Raw genomic sequence first — 21655 nt, 5'->3', positions numbered from 1 at the left:
ATTCAGTAATCATTTAGATTGGCTGATTGGATTGATCAGAGTGTAGAGCAATTTCAGTCAGTCCTTCAGTCTTATCATCTACATCAGTCATTTCCTGTGGTGCCAAATCAATGTCAGAGCTAACCGTCTCCCAACAAGGTTAGATTTGCCAAATGCTTAACCAGCAGCTCAGTCTTATCTCAAACCAAAACCCCCGTTCCTGTCCCATGTGCGTTGTGATGTTGATGAGGCTCTATTATTGTGCTGGCAGGGGGTCCTTACATACTATGCAGGCCTCAGAGCCACTGAATGGGATTTAGCACAGGATGACAAGGGGGGCGAAGAGGTGGCCAGAATCACGGTCAGCAGTTGAATTAGCTCTGGGTGTATGTGTGTGCACTTGTTTGGGCCTGTACCCTGGCTGCAGTTCTTATTTACTGATTTACAGTGCTGCTGACACCCCCAGTGATGCTACTGATCAAGTGGTGGCAGCTGCGCCTTCTTTGTTTGTGTTGCCTTCTTATCTCTTCTCTCCAGTACTAAAACTGACAACTATTTGAGTGTCAGTGCCCTTTAAAACTACACAGAAACTTCTTCGGTAACAACTTTGACAGAGCAGTTACTTTGTGGACTTGAGCACTGCAAGGCAGAGCCTTTGGTTGAGTCCATCCTTAACTCTGTCTCTTTTTAGCCCCGTAATGGTCGCTGTGGTTCAGCTTTGGTGTGCTCAAACTGCCTGCTCTCCTCTGTCTGTGGTTTTTCGGGGAAAAGAGTGATTGAGTCTATTCAATTTGAAGCCTGAAATAGATCAGGAGGCCAGGCTTGGAGAAAACTGATCCTCCTCACTGAAGCTGCTCTTTTTACAAAATGGCAGAGTTCATTCACTCAGTTCTTGTCTTATCGGCTGAGATTTGGAGGAGTAGCCTGTTACTATTGATGTTTTAGTGCAGTGTTTTTAAGTCTGAGTACTGTGAACTCCACAATCAGTTTATAACTTACTGAAATGCGATTGAGTCTTTCTGACCTATCAGATGTGTGTTTGAAGGTCACTCAAAGGTGTTTGATTTCTCTGATGCTCCTGGGAAAAAGACCATTGATTGTTGTCTGTGGTGCTTGCTATCGCTCATATCCTTATCATAGACACAGGGGCTCCTTTCCTTGTGATACAGTACTGTATTATGACAAGGAAAGCATGTCTTTGCACCTTGGAGTGCCTCTTCTTGTGCCAGAGATATAAAAAGAATATATTTTAGAGATGGTTTCATGAATCTGTCTATGAAAAATTTCACATTTGCAGTCAAAGCAAATCCCTCAGATCACTAGCCATCTTAGAAAAGATGGTAGAGGTCTTTGTTGTTAGTGTTGCAAGTGCTATTTACCCTCCCAGATGGCATTAACTGCATCCATATGCCAATAGTTGGATTCCTCTGTGATTCAAAAGGCCAATTCAAGTGACAGTTGTGCAATGACGGGTTTGGCACAAACTGAAGACTTAAGGGGAAAGTCATTACTCAGGAGTTGTTAAGCAGGTTTCTGAGTTCAGTTGTATTAATCACAGGGAGAAGCAATCAAAACACAAAATCCAAGGCCTCTGGTTTTTTAGTTGTAACGTAAGAATCGGTTTTGATGGATGCATCTTTTTGGTGTTGCACTGATAAAGTATGACAAAGCGGTCAGCACTGTCTGAACGTTATCCTGTTTTGGTGACGGTATCTGTGGATGAAGCTCCATCCTCGTGTAAAGTTCTTTCACATGACAGAACATGTAGCTCAATGGTATGTGTGAGCCTGCATAGAGAGAAGAGGGAGCTCTTAAGTAGCAAGTTGTAGTATTTTTGAGAAAGCACTTAAACTAATTCTCCAGCATAGCTCAATAATGTGGCCTTGAGTTATTCCAGGATTAATTGGAACCAGGTTCTGTTAATGAGACATGCTTGTGTACTGCCAAAGGGCTACTTATTTTTGATTTTTTTGATTTTTTTTATCTTGAAGTTTATTCAGTGTTCAGCAGCAGCAGGCTAACATACAGCAGCTGATGTATGCACCAGTGTGAGGCCAAAGAGATGTATGTTTGACACACTTGAATCACAACTGCGTGCACACATGGGGACTTGTTGGACACACGTGCCTGCACAAACGCACTCTCTCAGACCAGACAGGACTAGCTTCTTGTGGATTTTCTCGAGGTCTCTGGTGGGATCAGGCCCGTGACACAGCTGTCGTGACCAGCTGGGTCGGCCGTGACAAGGGAGAGGGCTACAACCAGATATGTGTGTTAGTGTTTGTGTTGGAGTGTATATGTGCACATGAAAACACTGAGGTATTGTCAGGGACAACATGCAGGACTTATTTCCATCGTGGTCCCTGATGGCCCTTCACCACACAACAAGACGGAGAGAGGCGTTCAACATTCAGAGCTGGAGACACTGTTTGGTAATTGGGTACTGGTGGTGGTACGGGAGGAAAGGTAGTGAGAGTGGACAGCAGTTTGGTGGGGGAGGTGGTGTTGCTGGGAAAAGTGAAAGGAATAAGCGAGGTCGGCTAACAGACACAGTTGAACAGCTGTCACTCCTCAGCTCTACTGCACTGACCTCTGTGTCACCCAACTATACATCCCTATTTCCTTATTGTTTTTTATTGCAAAGAAACACCAACCATGTCTGTCTTCCTGCTTCACACCCTCCACCTCTACTTAAAAAGTTCAAAAGACATCAGTATAGCGCACGTGATTTTTTTCCTCATGGCTCTTTGTAGACATATTCCATGGAGCCTGACCAGTTTTTTTGTGGACTGTGAGCTTGTATGGTTCCTGCTGGTGCCAGGCAGGCTGTAGCTGTCCCCCTGGCCCAGAGACATGTGCCTGGCCCTGGCTACGCTTCCACTCCACTCCTGCCTTCTGGCCTGCCCTGATCTGTCTCTGATCTGGTGAGGGAGAACGAGGCATCTGCTGCCTTTTATGGCAAAGACTTGCCTGGGAGAACTTTACCAAGAACAGACAAAGCTGTGTGTGTGTGTGTGTGTGTGTGTGTGTGTGTGTGTGTGTGTGTGTGTGTGTGTGTGTGTGTGTGTGTGTTGCAGGGAAGACAGACTATGTACGTATGAGGGGAGGAGTGCTGGCAGAGAGGAAGTTTTCTTTATCCTAAAATAAACTAATGGCTCCAGAATTTCACCTCCCCTTACCACACAAATGTTTGCAAGAAGTGGAGGAGGCGTTTGTATGGAAAATGATGAAATTACAGAGGGAAAGAGGCAGGAAATAGCTCAGTGAAACAGAATGTTTTCAAAAGGAAAGGAAGGGGAGGGGGCGAACGAACCAACTTGAACCTTATACAGGAGCCGAATGTTTTTTTTATTTTTTTTTCTAAGGGGCTTAACAGAGCCTTTGAAAAGTTGTGAGAGCTGACGGTATCTGTGGATGAAGCTCCATCCTCGGGTAAAGCTCTTTCACATGACGGAACATGTAGCTCACAGTGCAAAACCACACAGACCACATAAATCTGTCTGCGCCTTCATGAGCAGGGTGAAGTTTTTTTGTCTGATTTGAGGGGGAGAAGGAAGCAGACAGAGATAAGGAGAAATTAAACAAATGATTAAAACAGGCATGGGAAGGAGCCTAAGCAAACAAAAAAGGAACGGTAATTAAAATGTGAGTCAGAGTAGAGGTCACGGAGTGAGGTAAATGAGAAGGATAATAGTTGGGGAAAGAAGGATGAATGGAAAGGGCAGAAAAGATGAAAAAAGAAAGGGCAAGGATGCAACTGCAAGGCCTGAGGCTTTTGACCCTGAACAATAGGCTGTTTGGACAGGTGAGCCTGCAGCCATGAAGAGGAAAGAGCAGAAAGAAATGTCTACAAGCCTAAAGAAAGAGATGCGAAAAAACAAAGGGAGTTAACAAATTTAAAGAGCAGAGCAACAGGAGAAAAGAGGTGAAACAGAAAGTGACCACTCATTAATAATTAGCCAGCAGTGTATTCTCAGTGTCTTTGGTTTATAAATGAGGCCAAAACACATACAGGAGCTCCCTAATAGGATGAGCCGAATACCTTGACGAATCATTGCCAAGCAGATGAGAACCTGAGTGGTGTCGTGTGTGCCAGATGTTGTGCAAGTATTAGTACGTTGGTTCTTTTCACAGAAGGCCCAAAGGCGGTGTACAACTAAGCATGTCTCCTGACAGCTAAATTAGACAACAGCAGACATTCAAAGGGGGACACTTAAACATTTACAAAGTCAGTGGCTGTTGGCTCAGTATGCATCCACATGTTGACATGCCTTCCCATGTTTGCTGAGGTGGAAAGCAGGGTGACGCTTCCTGGAGAGGGGAATCAAACTGCTGAGGGCTTTTGAACAGTGTGCTCTGGCCAAGAGGCCTCGTGCTCCGCAGTCCTGTCATGTTTTGTAAGTGTTTATTAGTTCCCATGGTTATCAGCTGGGCTCTGTGTCGATTTACCTCCGCTCCTCATTCCTTTCTCCCCCCTTTGCTCTCACTTCCCCCATCCTTTTTCTCTAAATCTCTTTCTAATATCTCTAGCTGCATGTGGACTGTGTATTTCCTTCGGAAAGCCCACCAGTCATTGCTTCTTCCCTGTAAAGTCCAGCGATTCTTGCAGCAGAACCTAAGTGAAAGTGAGAGGGGTTTTGGCTGCTGCTAGAAAATAGTGTTTATGATCCCTCATCATTAGTGCTGTTAGAGCAGCTCTCACTGGCCCAGGAGCCAGAGCTGCTGTCTTAAGGGAGTGTGACTGGGAAAAGGAAAGGGAGAGCTAGAAACACATGGCTGGATCATTGTGTTTAGACAGAGGGTGTGGAGAGAGGAGGGATGAGAACTGGAAATTGAGGGTGTGAGTGCAAGACGAGCGGAAATGAGGGTCAAAAAGGCTCAGTAAATTCAGGGAGCAAATTCAAACTCCCCTGTCCTTAAGCAATCCCAAACAACAGTCACAGAGCCAAGATTGAGCGGAATATAGATGTAGCGAAAAGTTGGGAACAGGAGTCATTGCAGGATGAGGAAAGCCTTGAACAGAATACTGAAGAAGGAAGGTCGTTGATTACATTAGTCCCAGATTGTCCCAGACAACTGTGCCTTTGTTTATTTGTCTCACTCACGTATCAAGCCTTTCAACCTTTGACCCCAGATTGCTCTGCCTTTACTGATACAGACGGGGAGCTGAGGGCAGAGAGGTTACAGCCCTGGAAGTGCAGGGGGAGTGTGATATGACATCCCTGTGCTAAAACTAGCAGTGGAAGTGCAAGACGCTGGGGACGGCCGTCTGTGTTGGTGCTATAGACCTAACATAAGGTCAGAGGTCAGAGCTTTGGCTCAGGTACAGCAATAGAGGAGCGCTTTGTTTGGTCTGCTTAGGTTGATGTGAATCCAGATTTGGAAAAGTCACAGAAAGTTTGTTTCTGTAATTTTTGTCATCTGTGTTTTTTAAATGTCTGTGCTTGAGTTAAGGATGTTGTATCCACATAATTGTCTGTCTACAATCAGCTTTTTGCATTTACAGTGCTTTTCATTCATAACAAATAACCTGTGCTGACTTCCCAGTTTATCAAGTGGAGTTTTACTGCAGAACTAACTTGTGCTGATTTGTCCTCCACAATCAGAGTTGACTACCTGGATATCTGGTTGGATACATAGGTTTTACTTTGGCATCATGTAGACCTGTCTGGAAAAAAGTCCAGTATAGGTCGTACATTCTTCCCTTTCTTTATTGTGTCCAATTAAACAGTAGAAATCTCACTCTGCAATTTCCTTAATTCTTTATTGCCCATATAAAGTGCTTCGCAGCCCCTTAACCTGCGTTCTTTTCTTCTGTGTTGCAGGAAGTCGAAGACGAAGCCAAATGGAAAGAAGCCTCCGGCAGAAGAGAAGAAGCAGTACTTGGAGCTAGAGTACACAAAAATCCGCGTGGTGGACTTTGACCTCAAGGAGCTAGTGGTGCTGCCCAGAGAGATAGACCTCAACGAATGGCTAGCCAGCAACAGTGAGTGACTGTGGTGCAGTGATAGAAAATATGCAGGATACATAAAGTATCTCAAACATGTTGTCCTGTACAGACAACAGAAACCACTGCTGTAATAACTAAGCCTATAAGCAATTAAACATGGCCATAGTTAAGATGTTAAATGGGCCTATTAATCTAATTTATTACCGAAAAATTCTTTAGTCAAGCTCAGTGTTTGCTCTGACTTCTTTAATATTTTCCTCAAGGGTTTGGAATTGTTTTTCCAAATTGGTATGCACTTGTCTGGCGATGACGAGATGTTCCTGTGGAGCTGCAACTCTGACAGAGCCAAGCCCTTAACATGATCCAGGCCTGGCACAGTGTTGAGTCCGTTCCCAGTAACACCACGCCACTTCTTTAAACACCATTGTTCACTGCCAGCGTCAGTGCACTGTTTTAACTCATATTGAAATTTATAGTTGTCATTATGAGTATCATTTCTGGAGTTTTGTAAACTCACTGCGGCCTGGCTGCTTGATCGATCTTATGAAACTCTTTATTTTGTCCGTCTCCCCGTCTTTGTTTTGGTTACATATCCAGCCCAGGTGCTTGCGAGCGAAAAGGAAAAAACAAGCATTCTTTCCTTTCTATTTTAGATAGCTACAACACTGTTACATAGAGCAGACGGGACATGTTCTTACATGTTAATGTGTTAAAATTGGAAGTTACGTAAGCTGGCTCGTATCGACTTGTATCCTCAACTATTTGGGCTTTAGTGTAAGCACAGGCCACAGGGCTGAGCAGTGGTCTGATTTAATAGTTTGTTTAACTGAATCAATAATTACTTGGGTTCATTAATCTAATGAGCTCATATTTGTTGGTTCTTTTGTTACATGTAGAAGAGAAATTATAATGGATGCAATTTGTATCCTGATACATGACTATCTGATCAACATGGAAAAATAAAAAAATCTTAGACCTGTTTTCTTGAATTGGAGCCAGATCAGTAGAGCTTTTGCTCAGCTCAGCTTATAAGCCTATTTTATCATTTAGATTATTTCAAGGGTCGCCTACGGTACCACTTAACCCATCTACATAACCCCGCTATTGGTCCGACAACCTCTGGGGGTGAGAGCCAGTATTTCGTGCTGATCTGGTGTAGCCAGCTGATATCCAAGCCAAGACTTCATTTTCTGTGCCCATGTCATATTGGCCAGCCTCAGTAAACAGATATCTGAAAATGAATTCTAATATATATATTTTTAAAAGCCAATGACAAGCTAACTCGCTGTTAGACTGTAGCCGATCGGCCAGTGCCACAAAAAGGACTGTTTACCTGCAACGGAAACTTGATTCATCAACACTCCTCGGACTGTAAAGGGAAACCAGAACTCTGCCGATACCAAAACCTTTTTCTGTCGCCTACAGATGCTGAATACATACACATATATCTGGTAATAGAGACAACATTCAGTGTTAAGACCTCCCAACGTTCCCTAGGTAGAAACTGTGTTGTGGTGGTCAGCAGTAGAAAAAATACCTTTTGGACGGAAGCATCAATAAAAGTCACAAGAACAAATGAAAATGTAAAGGATTTTAACACCAGCCATTGGATCCATTTAATTTAGTAGATTCTTCCACCTTACTTAAACCTCTTATGCTGCAGGTTAAACAGATAGTGTGGCTCGTACCAGTGTACCCTCTTCATGAAGGTTCACATTATTTTTATTACATGAAATTGTAATAATTTAACATTGAAAGTCAAGTAAATCATCAAACTGTCAATGTTTTAAATTGATGGCCTGTTTATTAAATTCTTTCTGTCAGTCATGGATGATTATGATGACATCGCACAGCTCTTCAAAAACTCATCAACACTGAATGCATACTTTAGTTTTAAAGTGAATGAGAATTCTGTTTCCCCCTATGTTTTTTGAGTAAATGAATGTTTACAAAGAAAGATATACAGTTAAAGCACTGTCACCACCACAAGGAAGTTTGCACAAGCTCAACATACAGAACAAATATTTTTGACAGAGAGATAGACTTCTTCTCACTGAATACACCCCAGCTTTTCTCACGCTTTGTTTCGCAGTACAACAGGCTGTGTAGGAGTTTCCCTTATGGCAGAAATACCTGTTTCAGTTTTAAGTTACTTGAACAACAACTTAAATGGTTGCTAAACTGCAGCCACCTCCCATTTTTTCCAAAAAATCTTTTCTTAGCCTCACACACTGATGAAGTTTGTGATGCATTAGTTCATGCATGTGACTGTGACTGTCTCATTGATCACAGTGACAGATACACTGCATAAACAATGCTGTAGGTGTGTGCTCAACATCTACAGCAGAACGTGACATGACACACAATCCTCTTTTCTGTTCTTCTTTTCTTCTCTGTTCTCTTTTCTGCAGTATTTTAATCATTGATATCATTCTGGCATAGGAAATTATTTAGTGGTCGTGTATATGATTTATTTCTGCGTAACAGATTACACACACTGACTAAAATGCTAAAATCTCTTTTGTTTTTTGCCACAGCGACAACATTCTTCAATCTTATCAACCTGCAGTACAGCACCATCTCAGAGTTCTGCACTGGGGACACCTGTCAAGCCATGACAGCCTGCAACACGTAAGTTATCTCTGCCGCTTTTGGTTTATTCATCGCACACCTGCAGAGGCCCTTTGGTTTATTCATCACAAATTGGTTAATTCATCAAGGGATACAAGGGACAACTCACAACCCTGAGGGGTGCGCTCAGGTTAATTTTTGGTCTTTGAACTACCAACATAGTCTATCTAGGAATGTGCAATATGCAGCTTTAATGGACTGCAGCGAGCTGTACATTCACGTAAGAGTTGTTGTACAGTGAGAATGGCACTTTGCTGTGTCTGTGCTGCAGCATGTTTAAAGATTAGGTTCATATAATTTCAAGTCTGAACGCTGTGATCCACCATGAGGCTTCACCTGTCTTAAAGGTGCCCAGTTATCTCTTTTTCTTACCATCCCTAGCTCCACAAACAGATGTGAGACAGAAAAAGTCAAAACAACAGCTGTTTACCCACTTTTACGTTATTGTTTGTTGCATTTTCATTTGTGCAGTAAAAACCCAGCTAAAGATATGCTGTTTACTGTCACAGTCCCTACACACTGATAACATAATATAGAAGAAGATGTCCAGATTTTTAGTAAGAAACAAGGCAGAACCCCAGAGATCAAAAACAGCAAAATAATCACATCATATGTTAATCTTTTTAGTGACATGTACATACAAAAAAACTTGCAGACAAATCTCCATTATTTTGCTGGTTTTGACCCCAGGACTTCAGAAACGTCCAGCGCAGCTGCCACATAAGGCATAGTTTGTGTCAAATACTGGAGACATACATTTAATCCCACACAGCCCAGCAGGTGATAAATGTGATGAACACTGTCTAGAGGAGTGTTGTAATCAAACTGTTACCAGATGCGTGTGATGTTTTTACAGGGCTAATTGCTGGCTAATTGATATATAATAAAAGGTGGTCCATTGCAGCGGTGTGCAGTAAGAAGGGCATACCACTGCAGTAGTTGATTTTAAAGGATAATCATAACATGGAGGCTTATTCATGCCATATTAACAGAAGGGAGGTGACAAACTGTAAGCATTTATCTAACTTGTTTGCCCTGTCAGGGTGGGGTGCCGTTTTTATGTGTGAGCCCTTGTCTCCGCAGAGAGGCTGTCATTCCCCCTGTGTATACAGAAGGCTGGAAAAACCTGATTACCCACACTTTGAGAAACCTCAATAGTCACTACACAGCTCTTAACACATTACGCACAGTAATGCTGCTCACCCTGGATAAAAATACGACAGTGACATCAATGACAAACAACACAAACATTAAGAAATGACACATATATGACAGATATGCTGCAAGAGACGAACTTGTCACGAGTTAACCTCTCAGTCAACAGTGGATTTTTCCACTGCTCTCACCTTAAGCTGCTGTTACTAACCCACACCCTGAGAAAAGGAAGAAGCCAATGAGCTTCGCCTGCGGTATGTGAAGAGTGAAGAGAGCAGAGCAGATTAACATGTTTTTGTTTGCACTGTCTATTGACCTGTGGAAAACAGAGGCAGTCTTAAAAACATGTTTGTCTCACAGCTCTGCTCCAGATTCAACTAGAATGTTTTCAGCATTTTTGTTTGACTTAAAAACCTTTACTGTTAAAACTGCGTTTCTAAGATGAGGCGCACCATTTATGATTGGACCGTCCCCACTGCCTGCTGCCTGGCACCCCACCCTTTCCTGCCGGTGCAGGACCTGGCACCCGTGCCCCCTTCTGTGGTGAGAACTGACTGAGCCACAGTCGCAGCAGCGTCAGTGCCCCTGCCCGAAGAGGCAGAGCTCAGCACTATTTTTGGAAGTAAATGTTTCCATGAGCTACGAGGGAACTGAACCATTTGGTAGCTATTTAGACCCATTTTGTATGGGTGGGTGGCTAGATGGGTGTGTGTGTGAGGGAGGGAGATGTGTGGTAATGTGCTCACACTGTTCAGTAGCGTTGGGTTCTTGTGGAGGGTGACATTTTGGATGTGGTTGGTAAAACACACGGATGCACTAAGTCTCTTTAATCACTTATCAAATATTTAATTTCCCATTTACAAAGAGTGTGCAAAACATTCAGGTCGTCATTAAACTCAACTGCAAACATTTAATCTTTCTAACTGAACTTTAGTCCTCCAAGTATCAGTCTTAAAGTATAGTTGTTGTTTCTTGGCTTTTATTACATCTTTAAAACATTGTCTTTCTGTCCTGATATCATATTATGATAATAATAATGAACTTTATTTGTACAGCACTTTCATGCAAGGCAAACAGCTCAAAGTGCTTCATAATAAAGATGTAACACAAAAGTAAAAAGGACAACAAAAGCTGACACTACCACCGTGGTGACATTTTCATGATCACTTAAACCTACCCTGTAATCTCCAAAATAAAAAAAAAACAATTAGTATGAAGTTATAGAGGCATTAACAGATTACATGCCATATAATAAATTAATTAAATCAATAACTGAAAACATTAAAAACCGCTTATATAATTAAAAAAATCTACCAGAAGACATCTATGAGCCCAATTCATCCCACTGCAAAACTATTATGACAAACTCAAGGTGCAAATTAAAACTTAAGCAAAAGTTGCATAAATTGAATAATGAATTTGTAAAAAAAAATAATAATAATATTCAAAACAATCCTATCCTGCTATATATTCAATATTGAATCAATTCATGGATACCACATATACATTTTTTTTATTCTTTGTTGTCAGTTTTACAAATGCAAGTTAAACTTTTGGTACTCTGCTAGAACAATAAAATCTGTTGCTGTTTCAGTCCACTAGATATGTTTTGCTGCAATAAAAATGATTGGATCAAGATGAACAGACTGATTTATATGAGATAAAACAGATGTTGACAAAGTTCTCATTTGTGGACATAATTTGAAGTTGAAAAAAAGTAATATATTGCAATATGAATTAAATTCAATACTTAACATATTGCAAAACTTCTAAAATACCAATAATATTGTATTATGGATTAAGTATAAAGATACTATCATATTGTTGGGCCTCTGGTGAACCCAGCCCCTAAAGTCAACCCGCCTCTGCAGCAGCGCTTCATTCTGTGTAACGCCATAGATTCATCATGTCTGACTGAGAGTGTCGGAGTGCAGAAGGCATGTTTGTAGTTTAGTCAGTGCCTCTCCCACACACAAACACACAGTCTGATCCTGAGTGAGTAAGTGCATTGTAAGAGTCTGGCCCCGGTGCTGTGGTCAGTAGGTCCCTCCTGTAGGGTCAGTTACGTGGTCGCTTTACATTCCTCAAGATTTGTAATGTCTGCCCCGCTGCCTCCCAGACGCACACTGCAAACAGCTACACCTGCATGCACATTTCTTTTCACTATTTCATAAGCTTATTAATTGACCTTTCCAGCTCGCTGATCAGTCAGCGGGCCTTTTGTTTCGCTGGTTACCCGTCCCGTTTCACTGCCTCCACCCTTGTTAACTCATTCATCAATTTCTTAAGGTGTCTGCTGACCTGCTAGCGTGACTAGATCCGTGCTGCTGAGCTGCTGTTGGGCTTTTGTTAACTATTAGTACGATCCGCCCAGCAGCTATGTGGGTCACCCCCCTCCGGAAAGGTTTCATCAGCAGCAGGACTGAGAGGAGAGGGCGTCAGCGTCCCGTTAACTCCTGCGACAGTGGGGAATTTGGCCCAATCAGGAAATTAAAGCTCCAGGGCACATAGTTCAGTTAATCTGGTGGAATGAAAACATGCAAACATGATACCTGGATTACAGTTCAACAGTTTGTAGTGTCCATAAGCCATATCTTCACTCTGAACAGCATCATACAGGAAGTACGTCGTCACTGGGAGTGTGGGTTTTTCCCAGATGAGGGAATAGGGCCAGGCGATGTCTAATAGGCCAATTATGTCTCACAGCTCACCTGTATGTTGTTTCTGTTCCTGCTAAAATGGATAAATGACCATTTCGTGCACCAGGAAATACCCCTTTATTGTGTGTCTGAACAGCTCCTGCTTCAGCTACAGGCATTCTTCAGGAAACATTCATTGTGATAAATTAAAACTTGGTTGTGTAATGGTGTCCTGTTCATATCTTAAGTGCTCCTTTGCAAGATGTACATGACAACAGGGATTGCATGTCTTCCTTTTCTTTTTAGAATATACTACTGGTATGATGAGAGGGGGAAGAAGACGAAGTGCACTGCTCCACAATATGTCGACTTCGTAATGAGTCTTTGTCAGAAACTGGTCACAGATGAGGAAATCTTTCCCACAAAATATGGTGAGTGTTTATCTCTCTGTCTCTATCTCTCTCACTCGCTGATATATATATATATCTATATCTATCTATCTATCTATCCATCTATCTATCTATCTATCTATCCATCTATCTATATTTATTTATTTTCATTTTCAACAATCACACATACTTACTAGGCTTCTTCTTTGACAGTTTCAGTTTTCTCTCCTTTCTAAAACTTGGCCTTTGTTTTATTAACTCTTAAGTTGTTTTAATGGCACTTTTCTAATTCAGGACGAGGCTGTTCAGCAGAGAGTGAAGTCTCTGTGATAACAGCTTGTGTTCAGGTCTTCACCGTGCCCTTATCCTGAAAGTTTTTTTAAGTTTATATTTGAAATAACAATCTAAACATTAGAAATAACAAATTCACTGAAACAAAAAACAAAAGTTCTCTTACACCACTTAAAATCAAAAGGACTCAGTACCCTCATAAACCTTTGGCGACCCCTAGTGGGATCGGGACCACAGGTTGTAGGTATCCAACGTTGTACTGCTGCCCTCTCCTGTTTCAGATAGAGTTAATGACAGAGTGGTCTTCAGCAATAACATTTAAAAGAAGTTATAGTAATAATATTTGGGGCTGCTTCTTTCAGTTCTTATCACTATCAGTTAATCTGCTGATTCATTTTCCCATGATTTAATGAATTATTTGGTTTGTGTACCCAAAAAAAATTGTAAAAAATATTTTTGCAGTTTCACAGGAATTTATGTTGAGTCCTGCAGCGTTGAGAAATCGACATGGAAAACAGTCTACAACAACAGTCGTGTTTAGAAATTGCATTCAAAGGAAATCATTCTGCCTTTTCTTAAAAATTAAACTACATATTTTGACCATTTGTTAAAAGTTTTCTTCTTCAGTGGGAACATACAGGCATGTGGCTAACCGTAGTATTGTACAGAAAGTATTAAGAGACAGACTAACACATTGTTTATTATGGTCTTTAACAGGATTAGTTGATAATATAAGGAGCTATAAAACATCAGCATTGTCCTTTACACTCCCTCATGATGATTCCTGTCTAATCCAGTCTCTCCTGTTGTTTTTTTTCTCCTCCCCTCAGGCAAAGAGTTCCCCAACTCCTTTGAGTCCTTGGTAAAAAAGATCTGCCGGTACCTGTTCCACGTGCTGGCTCACCTCTACTGGGCGCACTTTAAAGAGACAGTGGCTCTGGACCTGCAGGGCCACTTGAACACTCTGTATGCACATTTCATCGTTTTCGTAAGGGAATTCAACCTGGTCGACCCCAAGGAGACCTGTATCATGGACGACCTGTCCGAAATCCTCTGCACCCCCGCCCCGCCACCCGCGCCCGCCCCGGCCCCTTCTGGCCCAGCCTCGGCGCCCTCCCCTTCTTCACAAAACCACGTGACGGAGAGATGAGCAGGGGGCGGCGGTAAGACAGCGGCCCTGGGGGTGATAGAAGATAAGATAGAGGAGAGAAGGAAAGACAGCCTGGCCTCCCTACTCGGTGCCAGCAGGACTTAGAGACCTTCCACTACCCTTATATTTCGCTACAACACCAACCAACCAGCCGGAAGGAAGGGGGGGAGGGTTTTTTGGGGGGTTTTAGGGTGGTGGGGAGGGGTTTCTCACGCCAGCAGGAATTGGCGTGAGCGTTCCTCCCCGGGGCAAATTCCTCCCATCTTCTCTGCAATTTAAACTAGGAACAAAAAAAGTATGTGTATGTTTTATTTTTGGTTTTATTTCACTTTTATTTTTGTTGAAGTTTTATTCAGTTTTATTTTTGTTGTGGGAGGGGGGGTGCAGCGTGTCCATCGACCCTTCACCTCCCTCTATCCTCTACCTAACATACAGTACAGGAAGGGGGCTCTGCTTTGCTTCAACCTACTATTGTACAGTGTTGTTGATGTGTGGAGAAGCGTCTCTGCTCACCTGCGGGCTTGTCCCTCTCCCTCCTGCACCGGCAGGAGGCGGCCTGCAGGCGCACGGCCACTACGCTGGCCGGTAGGGAGCCACGCTACTGCCTGACGGGGCGACACCAGCCAATCACTGTTTGGGTTGTTTATGTGGGGGATGATTAAAGCGCTTCCTACTCAGGACCTGAGAGAATACGTCACTGCTGCCAGAGAGAAGTCTCTCTTTTTTTTCATTCTCTGTCCCTTGTTGTTCACCAGTCCTTCATATGGCAGATGTGTTTAACTACAGTATAGTCACATAATCACCTGGTGTTCCCCTAACAAACATGTCCCAGAGCCAACCTGTAGAGGGCAGCAAACATGAAGAGAACGCCACAAAAGCAGGGAGACAGAGAAGAAAATATAAAGATTGTATGTTAGATATTTAATCTGATCAGAGAGCTTGAGACAGACTAGTGCCTGTATGAGGCCGGATCAGAGTTGTTTGCTGGCGTTCACCACAGCAGCAGCCCCCTTTGAACCACCAACACCACCACCAACACCCACTCCAGCTGCACAGAAGGACAAAGACATGAGGTAATGTCTGCAGGCTCAGAGAGGCAGAGATGGAGTCAGAAAGAGGGGTGGGAGTCGAGGGTGTGGAGCTGCTCTACTGTTGAACAGTCACCAGTACTCCCAGTGCAAAACTAAAAAAAAACAAAAAACCTCCACTTCCGGATTATTTCTACCTGTCCCTTAAAATTTGCTTTTAAAAAAAAGATTATCAGAGGAAAATTAGTTCAGAAATAACAATATAGGTATCATTACACATGTATAGAAAATGTACAGTCTGCTTGGACTTTACTGTACAAGGAATCGCAAGCGGGTTCTGTCAGACATAGCCTCTGTATGGAGGAGGATTGGGTTTATAATTCTCCTATTTTATTTATTTTAATTTTTTTTTTTGCAGGGTTCTTCAGTTCTGGCTCTCGTTTTATGTATTTTAATTATTAACTAAGTTAAAAGCAATTTAATATTTTAAGCTCTGCGGATTATAATCTAATAAAAGAGAAATGCCACCTCGACTCGGTGTCATCTGTTTAAATGTGCTCGTGTAAATTATGGAAGAGGAATGAAACCTGAGCGTCTCTTGTGTAGCTTCAAAAACACGGAGCTATTCTTAAATGGGAACTTGATTAAGTGTACGTACAGTTTACGATTCACAAAGGGTACAGTTGAGCCTATAAAAACTGTTATATAAAGACTGAGTCATACTTGTTAGTCGTAATACTTTAATTTTGACTCATTTATCTCCTGTCAGTCGAAGCAAACCATAAATCAGACAGGATGATTTATTAGTTGAAACTGGTTATGACGGCGTATTGTTATTGCAAAGACAGTAATCCCAGGGATGTTTAAAGTCATTTATGAGCAGTTTAAAATAATTTATGAGCAGTTTAACAATTGCAACTTGCCCATCAGAAAAGAAGTGACAAGTGTACTAATCGGTTTAATGTCTTTCACAGTACAAATCTTAATTTGACTTCTTTCATAACCAAACTGAATGGAATCTTAAAAAAATGTTACCTTATCATGGCTGGGTTTTTCAAACTGAAAATATCGGCCTCAAAACTCCAGTTTCAGTCAGCTTTTGGTTCCCCTTAGTTCATTGAAGTACAATGTTAGATCATTGGCCGCCCTTTTAATCAGTGTTTGGAATGTTACTTCTTTCTGCTCCTTCATTAGTTAGTTCTTTATTTTTGCATATGATTTGATCATATGCAAAAATAAAGAACTAACTAAAAGGAAATAAAATAAAGTAACATAAGAAAATGCACATGCAGGATATAAAAAACTAAATTTATTTTTTAAAAAATTATATGTTTGAAGTGTACTATATTATAAGTTTACAGAACTGTCTTGCTGCCACAGCAGAAAAAAAGTAAAAAAGTATCAGGTGAAAAGTTGTAAAGTTTCTTGTTGTGAAAAGATATTTCTGGAGGCATTATGTTTTTGGTTTGTCCGACCGTACCTACATCCATCTGCCTGTTTATCTGTGCGCATGTCCGCCCGGCCTTTTCTTGTGAATGCAGTATTTCATGTAGGGCCTCAATGGAATTTTTTCACATTTGAGCCAAACATTCACTTGGACTCAGCAATGAGCTAAGTAGATTTTGGTGGTCAAAGGTCAAGCTTACTGTTTCCTTTTGGGTTTCATTCATATTATCCAATACCACAATATCCCAAGTAAACCTGGATTGATTTTTCAAATTTGGTGCAAACGTCTGAGTAGACTAAATGATGAGCTGCTTAGAATTGTTTGGTGTTCAGAGGTCAAGATCACTGTGACCTTGCATACGTCTCACATTTCTGAAAGCAGGATCTGATGGCCTTAAGGAGTTTCCCCATATTTGGCACAAACGTCCACTTAGACTCATGAATAAACGGATTAGAATCTGGTGGTTGAAGACCAAATGTCAAGGCCACAGTGAGCTTATAAAACATATTTTTAGCCATAACTCCAAAAACTGGTTGTAGAGTTTTTTGTGCTGTCAGGGAGAAGGTGTGTGTGAAGCATCCATGTTTTAAGACACGCATGTAAACTGTATGTGCAACTTGACTTGTGTGCGGAGGCATGCAACCGTGTGGCAGTATATCTAGTTGATTATATTCTGATACCATACTATGACATTTTGATGTTATTTTTGATGACGTGGTACACTATGACTATTCTGCCCTTACTAGAACATGGGCGTGATTGTCTAGCTTGGCAGATAGATAACAGGACCTCCAACAAAAACCCAGGAGACAGTAGGCAGGTTAGGATGTTTATCAGAAGGTCTTTTTTGTGAAAAGACAAATATTCTTCAGGGTTACCAAGGAAAATGAGAAAGAAGGGAAAAACAGCACCTACACACTTTAACTGTGTAAACAATGAGAAGTCCACATGGCCATGCAGTGCTGCACAGTTAATATCTTAACCCTCTATGGTACGTATTATGATGCCAGTTGCCTAAATCTGACCATTTGTGACCGCCTAATCCAAACCACTATGACAGTCTGCATTGATGTATAACCATAAGGACCATGCTGCTTCATCCCCACCATGTGCATTTGTTGACATCAACGTGGCATCCCAGAGCGTAAACAGCTGACACAGGATACCTTAAACATACACATTTACACAGAGGGTCCTGTCAGACTGGCAACCACGTTGGTCTGTTAGTCACCTGTGTATCTCCTGATGCAACATCAAATTTATGTACGTTGAACTGTAGAGATAAAGGAAAAATTATGGTGACTGGAATGCTTTTGAACAGTATATATACCTGAATACACAACACCAAAATGTCATGGTGAATCCATAAACATTTGGAATTTACCATAATGGTACATTGTTGTCTCAAGGCAACATTTGTAGTTCAACAAACCATATAACATATGTAAACACTGCTTTAGGTTTCTTATGGTCCTAAGTTTTGCATCATTACTTGTTTGTTTGGTTTTTTTGGCACGCTATATTGTAATGTTTTTGCAAAATTGTTTACTATGAATTATCTCAGCATGCTATACTGTGCGGTTTTCCGCTGTTTTTGGGACGTCATATAATGCCATTTTTCGCCATACTATAGTATGGCATTTTCGGACATTTTTTCCAACATGCTTTATGATGGTGTTTTTGGACGTTTTTGCAACATTCTATGCTATAACATATCTCGGCACACTCTTTTATGTGGTTTTCAGCTGTTTTTGGGACACGTCATATTTTGACATTTTTCGCCATACTATTGTACTGCATTTTCGGTTGTTTTTTCAACATGCTTTATTATGGTGTTTTTTAGCTGTTTTTGCAAAGTAATATGCTATGGCGTGTCTCTGCATGATATTTTATATAATTTTCAGCTGTTTTTGGGACGTCATATTTTGACATTTTTTGCCATACTGTTAATTATGGTGTTTTTGGTCATTTTTGCAACATTCTATGCCACAACATGTCTCGGCACACTGTTTTATGCGTTTTTCAGCTGTTTTTGGGACATTTAATTTTTGACATTATTTGCCGGTTGGTTTGAAACATGCTATATTATGGACGTTCTATGCTATGGCATGTTTGGCATGCTATCTTATGCTGTTTTCAGTTGTTTTTAGGACATCTTATATTTTGACATGTTTCGCCATACTATAGTATGGCATTTTATTTTATCAACGTGCTGAAGCATGCTGAAAATTCCACAGTATAGTATATCAAAAGAAGGTAAAATTTTGACGTCCTAAATATTGCTGCAAACGATATATTACAGCTTATAGACACGTGTCATAGTATAATTAAGTGGAAATAGAAGCCAAAAAGACTAAAAACATGTAAAACACAATTTAGCAAAGTGAAAAAAAAAAAGTCAAATTTTGACATGTCCCAAAAATGGCTAAAAACTACTTATTATAGCTTGAAAGAACATGTCAATGTATACAAAGTGGAAACAAACGTCAAAAAATGCCAAAAACGTCATAATTTAGCATGTTGAAAAAACGGCCAAAAATCGCATACTATACTATGGCAAAAATGTCAAATTTTGACATGTCCCAAAAATGGCTAAAAACTGCTTAATATAGCTTGAAAGAACGTGTCATAATATATAAAGTTGAAACAAAGATCAAAAAATGCCAAAAACGTCATAATTTAGCATGTTGAAAATACGGCCAAAGATCGCATACTATACTATGGCAAAAATGTCAAATTTTGACATGTCCCAAAAATGGCTAAAAACTGCTTATTATAGCTTGAACGAACATGTCAATGTATACAAAGTGGAAACAAACGTCAAAAAATGTCAAAAACGTCATAATTTAGCATGTTGAAAAAACGGCAAAAAATCGCATACTATACTATGGCAAAAATGTCAAATTTTGATATGTCCCAAAAATGGCTAAAAACTACTTATTATAGCTTGAAAGAACATGTCAATGTATACAAAGTGGAAACAAAGGCCAAAAAAGGTCAAAAATGTCGTAATTTAGCATGTTGAAAAAACGGCCAAAAATCGCATACTATACTATGGCAAAAATGTCAAATTTTGACATGTCCCAAAAATGGCTAAAAACTACTTATTATAGCTTGAAAGAACATGTCAATGTATACAAAGTTAACAAAGACCAAAAAAGGCCAAAAACGTCATAATTTAGCATGTTGAAAAAACGGCCAAAAATCGCATACTATACTATGGCAAAAATGTCAAATTTTGACATGTCCCAAAAATGGCTAAAAACTACTTATTATAGCTTGAAAGAACATGTCAATGTATACAAAGTGGAAACAAAGGCCAAAAAAGGCCAAAAACGTCATAATTTAGCATGTTGAAAAAACGGCCAAAAATCGCATACTATACTATGGCAAAAATGTCAAATTTTGACATGTCCCAAAAATGGCTAAAAACTGCTTATTATAGCTTGAAAGAACATGTCAATGTATACAAAGTGGAAACAAAGATCAAAAAAGGCCAAAAACGTCATAATTTAGCATGTTGAAAAAACGGCCAAAAATCGCATACTATACTATGGCAAAAATGTCAAATTTTGACATGTCCCAAAAATGGCTAAAAACTACTTATTATAGCTTGAAAGAACATGTCAATGTATACAAAGTGGAAACAAAGATCAAAAAATGCCAAAAACGTCATAATTTAGCATGTTGAAAAAAACGGCCAAAAATCGCATACTATACTATGGCAAAAATGTCAAATTTTGACATGTCCCAAAAATGGCTGAAAAAAAACTGCTTAATATAGCTTGAAAGAACGTGTCATAATATATAAAGTTGAAACAAAGGCCAAAAAAGGCCAAAAACGTCATAATTTAGCATGTTGAAAAAAACGGCAAAAAATCGCATACTATACTATGGCAAAAATGTCAAATTTTGACATGTCCCAAAAATGGCTAAAAAACTACTTATTATAGCTTGAAGAACATGTCAATGTATACAAAGTGGAAACAAAGGCCAAAAAAGGTCAAAAATGTCATAATTTAGCATGTTGAAAAAATGGCCAAAAATCGCATACTATACTATGGCAAAAATGTCAAATTTTGACATGTCCCAAAAATGGCTAAAAACTACTTATTATAGCTTGAAAGAACATGTCATAGTATACAAAGTTGAAACAAAGGCCAAAAAAGGCCAAAAACGTCATAATTTAGCATGTTGAAAAAATGGCCAAAAATCGCATACTATACTATGGCAAAAATGTCAAATTTTGACATGTCCCAAAAATGGCTAAAAATGACTTATTATAGCTTGTAAAGAACATGTCAAGTAATACAAAGTGGAAACAAAGGCCAAAAAAGGCCAAAAACGTCATAATTTAGCATGTTGAAAAAATGGCCAAAAAATCGCATACTATACTATGGCAAAAATGTCAAATTTTGACATGTCCCAAAAATGGCTAAAAAACTACTTATTATAGCTTGTAGAGAACATGTTCATAGTATACAAAGTGGAAACAAAGGCCAAAAAAAGGCCAAAAAACGTCATATTTAGCATGTTGAAAAAATGGCCAAAAAATCGCATACTATACTATGGCAAAAATGTCAAATTTTGACATGTCCCAAAAATGGCTAAAAACTACTATTATAGCTTGTAAAGAACATGTCAATAGTATACAAAGTGGAAACAAAGGCCAAAAAAGGCAAAAAAAAACGTCATAATTTAGCATGTTGAAAAAATGGCCAAAAATCGCATACTATACTATGGCAAAAATGTCAAATTTTGACATGTCCCAAAAATGGCTAAAAACTACATATTATAGCTTGTAGAGACATGTCATAGTATACAAAGTGGAAACAAAGGCCAAAAAAGGCCAAAAACGTCATAATTTAGCATGTTGAAAAAATGGCCAAAAATCGCATACTATACTATGGCAAAAATGTCAAATTTTGACATGTCCCAAAAATGGCTAAAAACTACTTATTATAGCTTGAAAGAACTGTGTATATAGTATACAAAG

The 21655-nt window shown here is 40.1% G+C and overlaps 1 protein-coding gene across 4 annotated transcripts in view; it reads left to right on the top strand.

Annotated features, from left to right (window-relative positions):
- mob2a (MOB kinase activator 2a) overlaps window positions 1-15739 on the top strand; it is a 71508-nt gene extending 55769 nt beyond the window's left edge. For all 4 annotated transcript variants that reach the window (XM_042495657.1, XM_042495655.1, XM_042495654.1 and 1 more), the window contains exons 2-5: window positions 5805-5965; window positions 8467-8560; window positions 12661-12785; window positions 13865-15739. In XM_042495657.1, the coding sequence (XP_042351591.1) occupies window positions 5805-5965; window positions 8467-8560; window positions 12661-12785; window positions 13865-14184 (700 nt within the window). In that variant the 3' untranslated portion in view covers window positions 14185-15739. The remainder of the gene's footprint in view (window positions 1-5804; window positions 5966-8466; window positions 8561-12660; window positions 12786-13864) is intronic.
- Window positions 15740-21655: the final 5916 nt, after the last annotated feature.

The sequence above is a fragment of the Plectropomus leopardus genome, chromosome 11 (assembly GCF_008729295.1).
Source record: "Plectropomus leopardus isolate mb chromosome 11, YSFRI_Pleo_2.0, whole genome shotgun sequence".
Taxonomy (NCBI): Eukaryota; Metazoa; Chordata; class Actinopteri; order Perciformes; family Serranidae; genus Plectropomus; species Plectropomus leopardus.
Note: the sequence above shows the minus strand (reverse complement) of the source record. Positions and strands in the feature narration are given on the sequence as shown.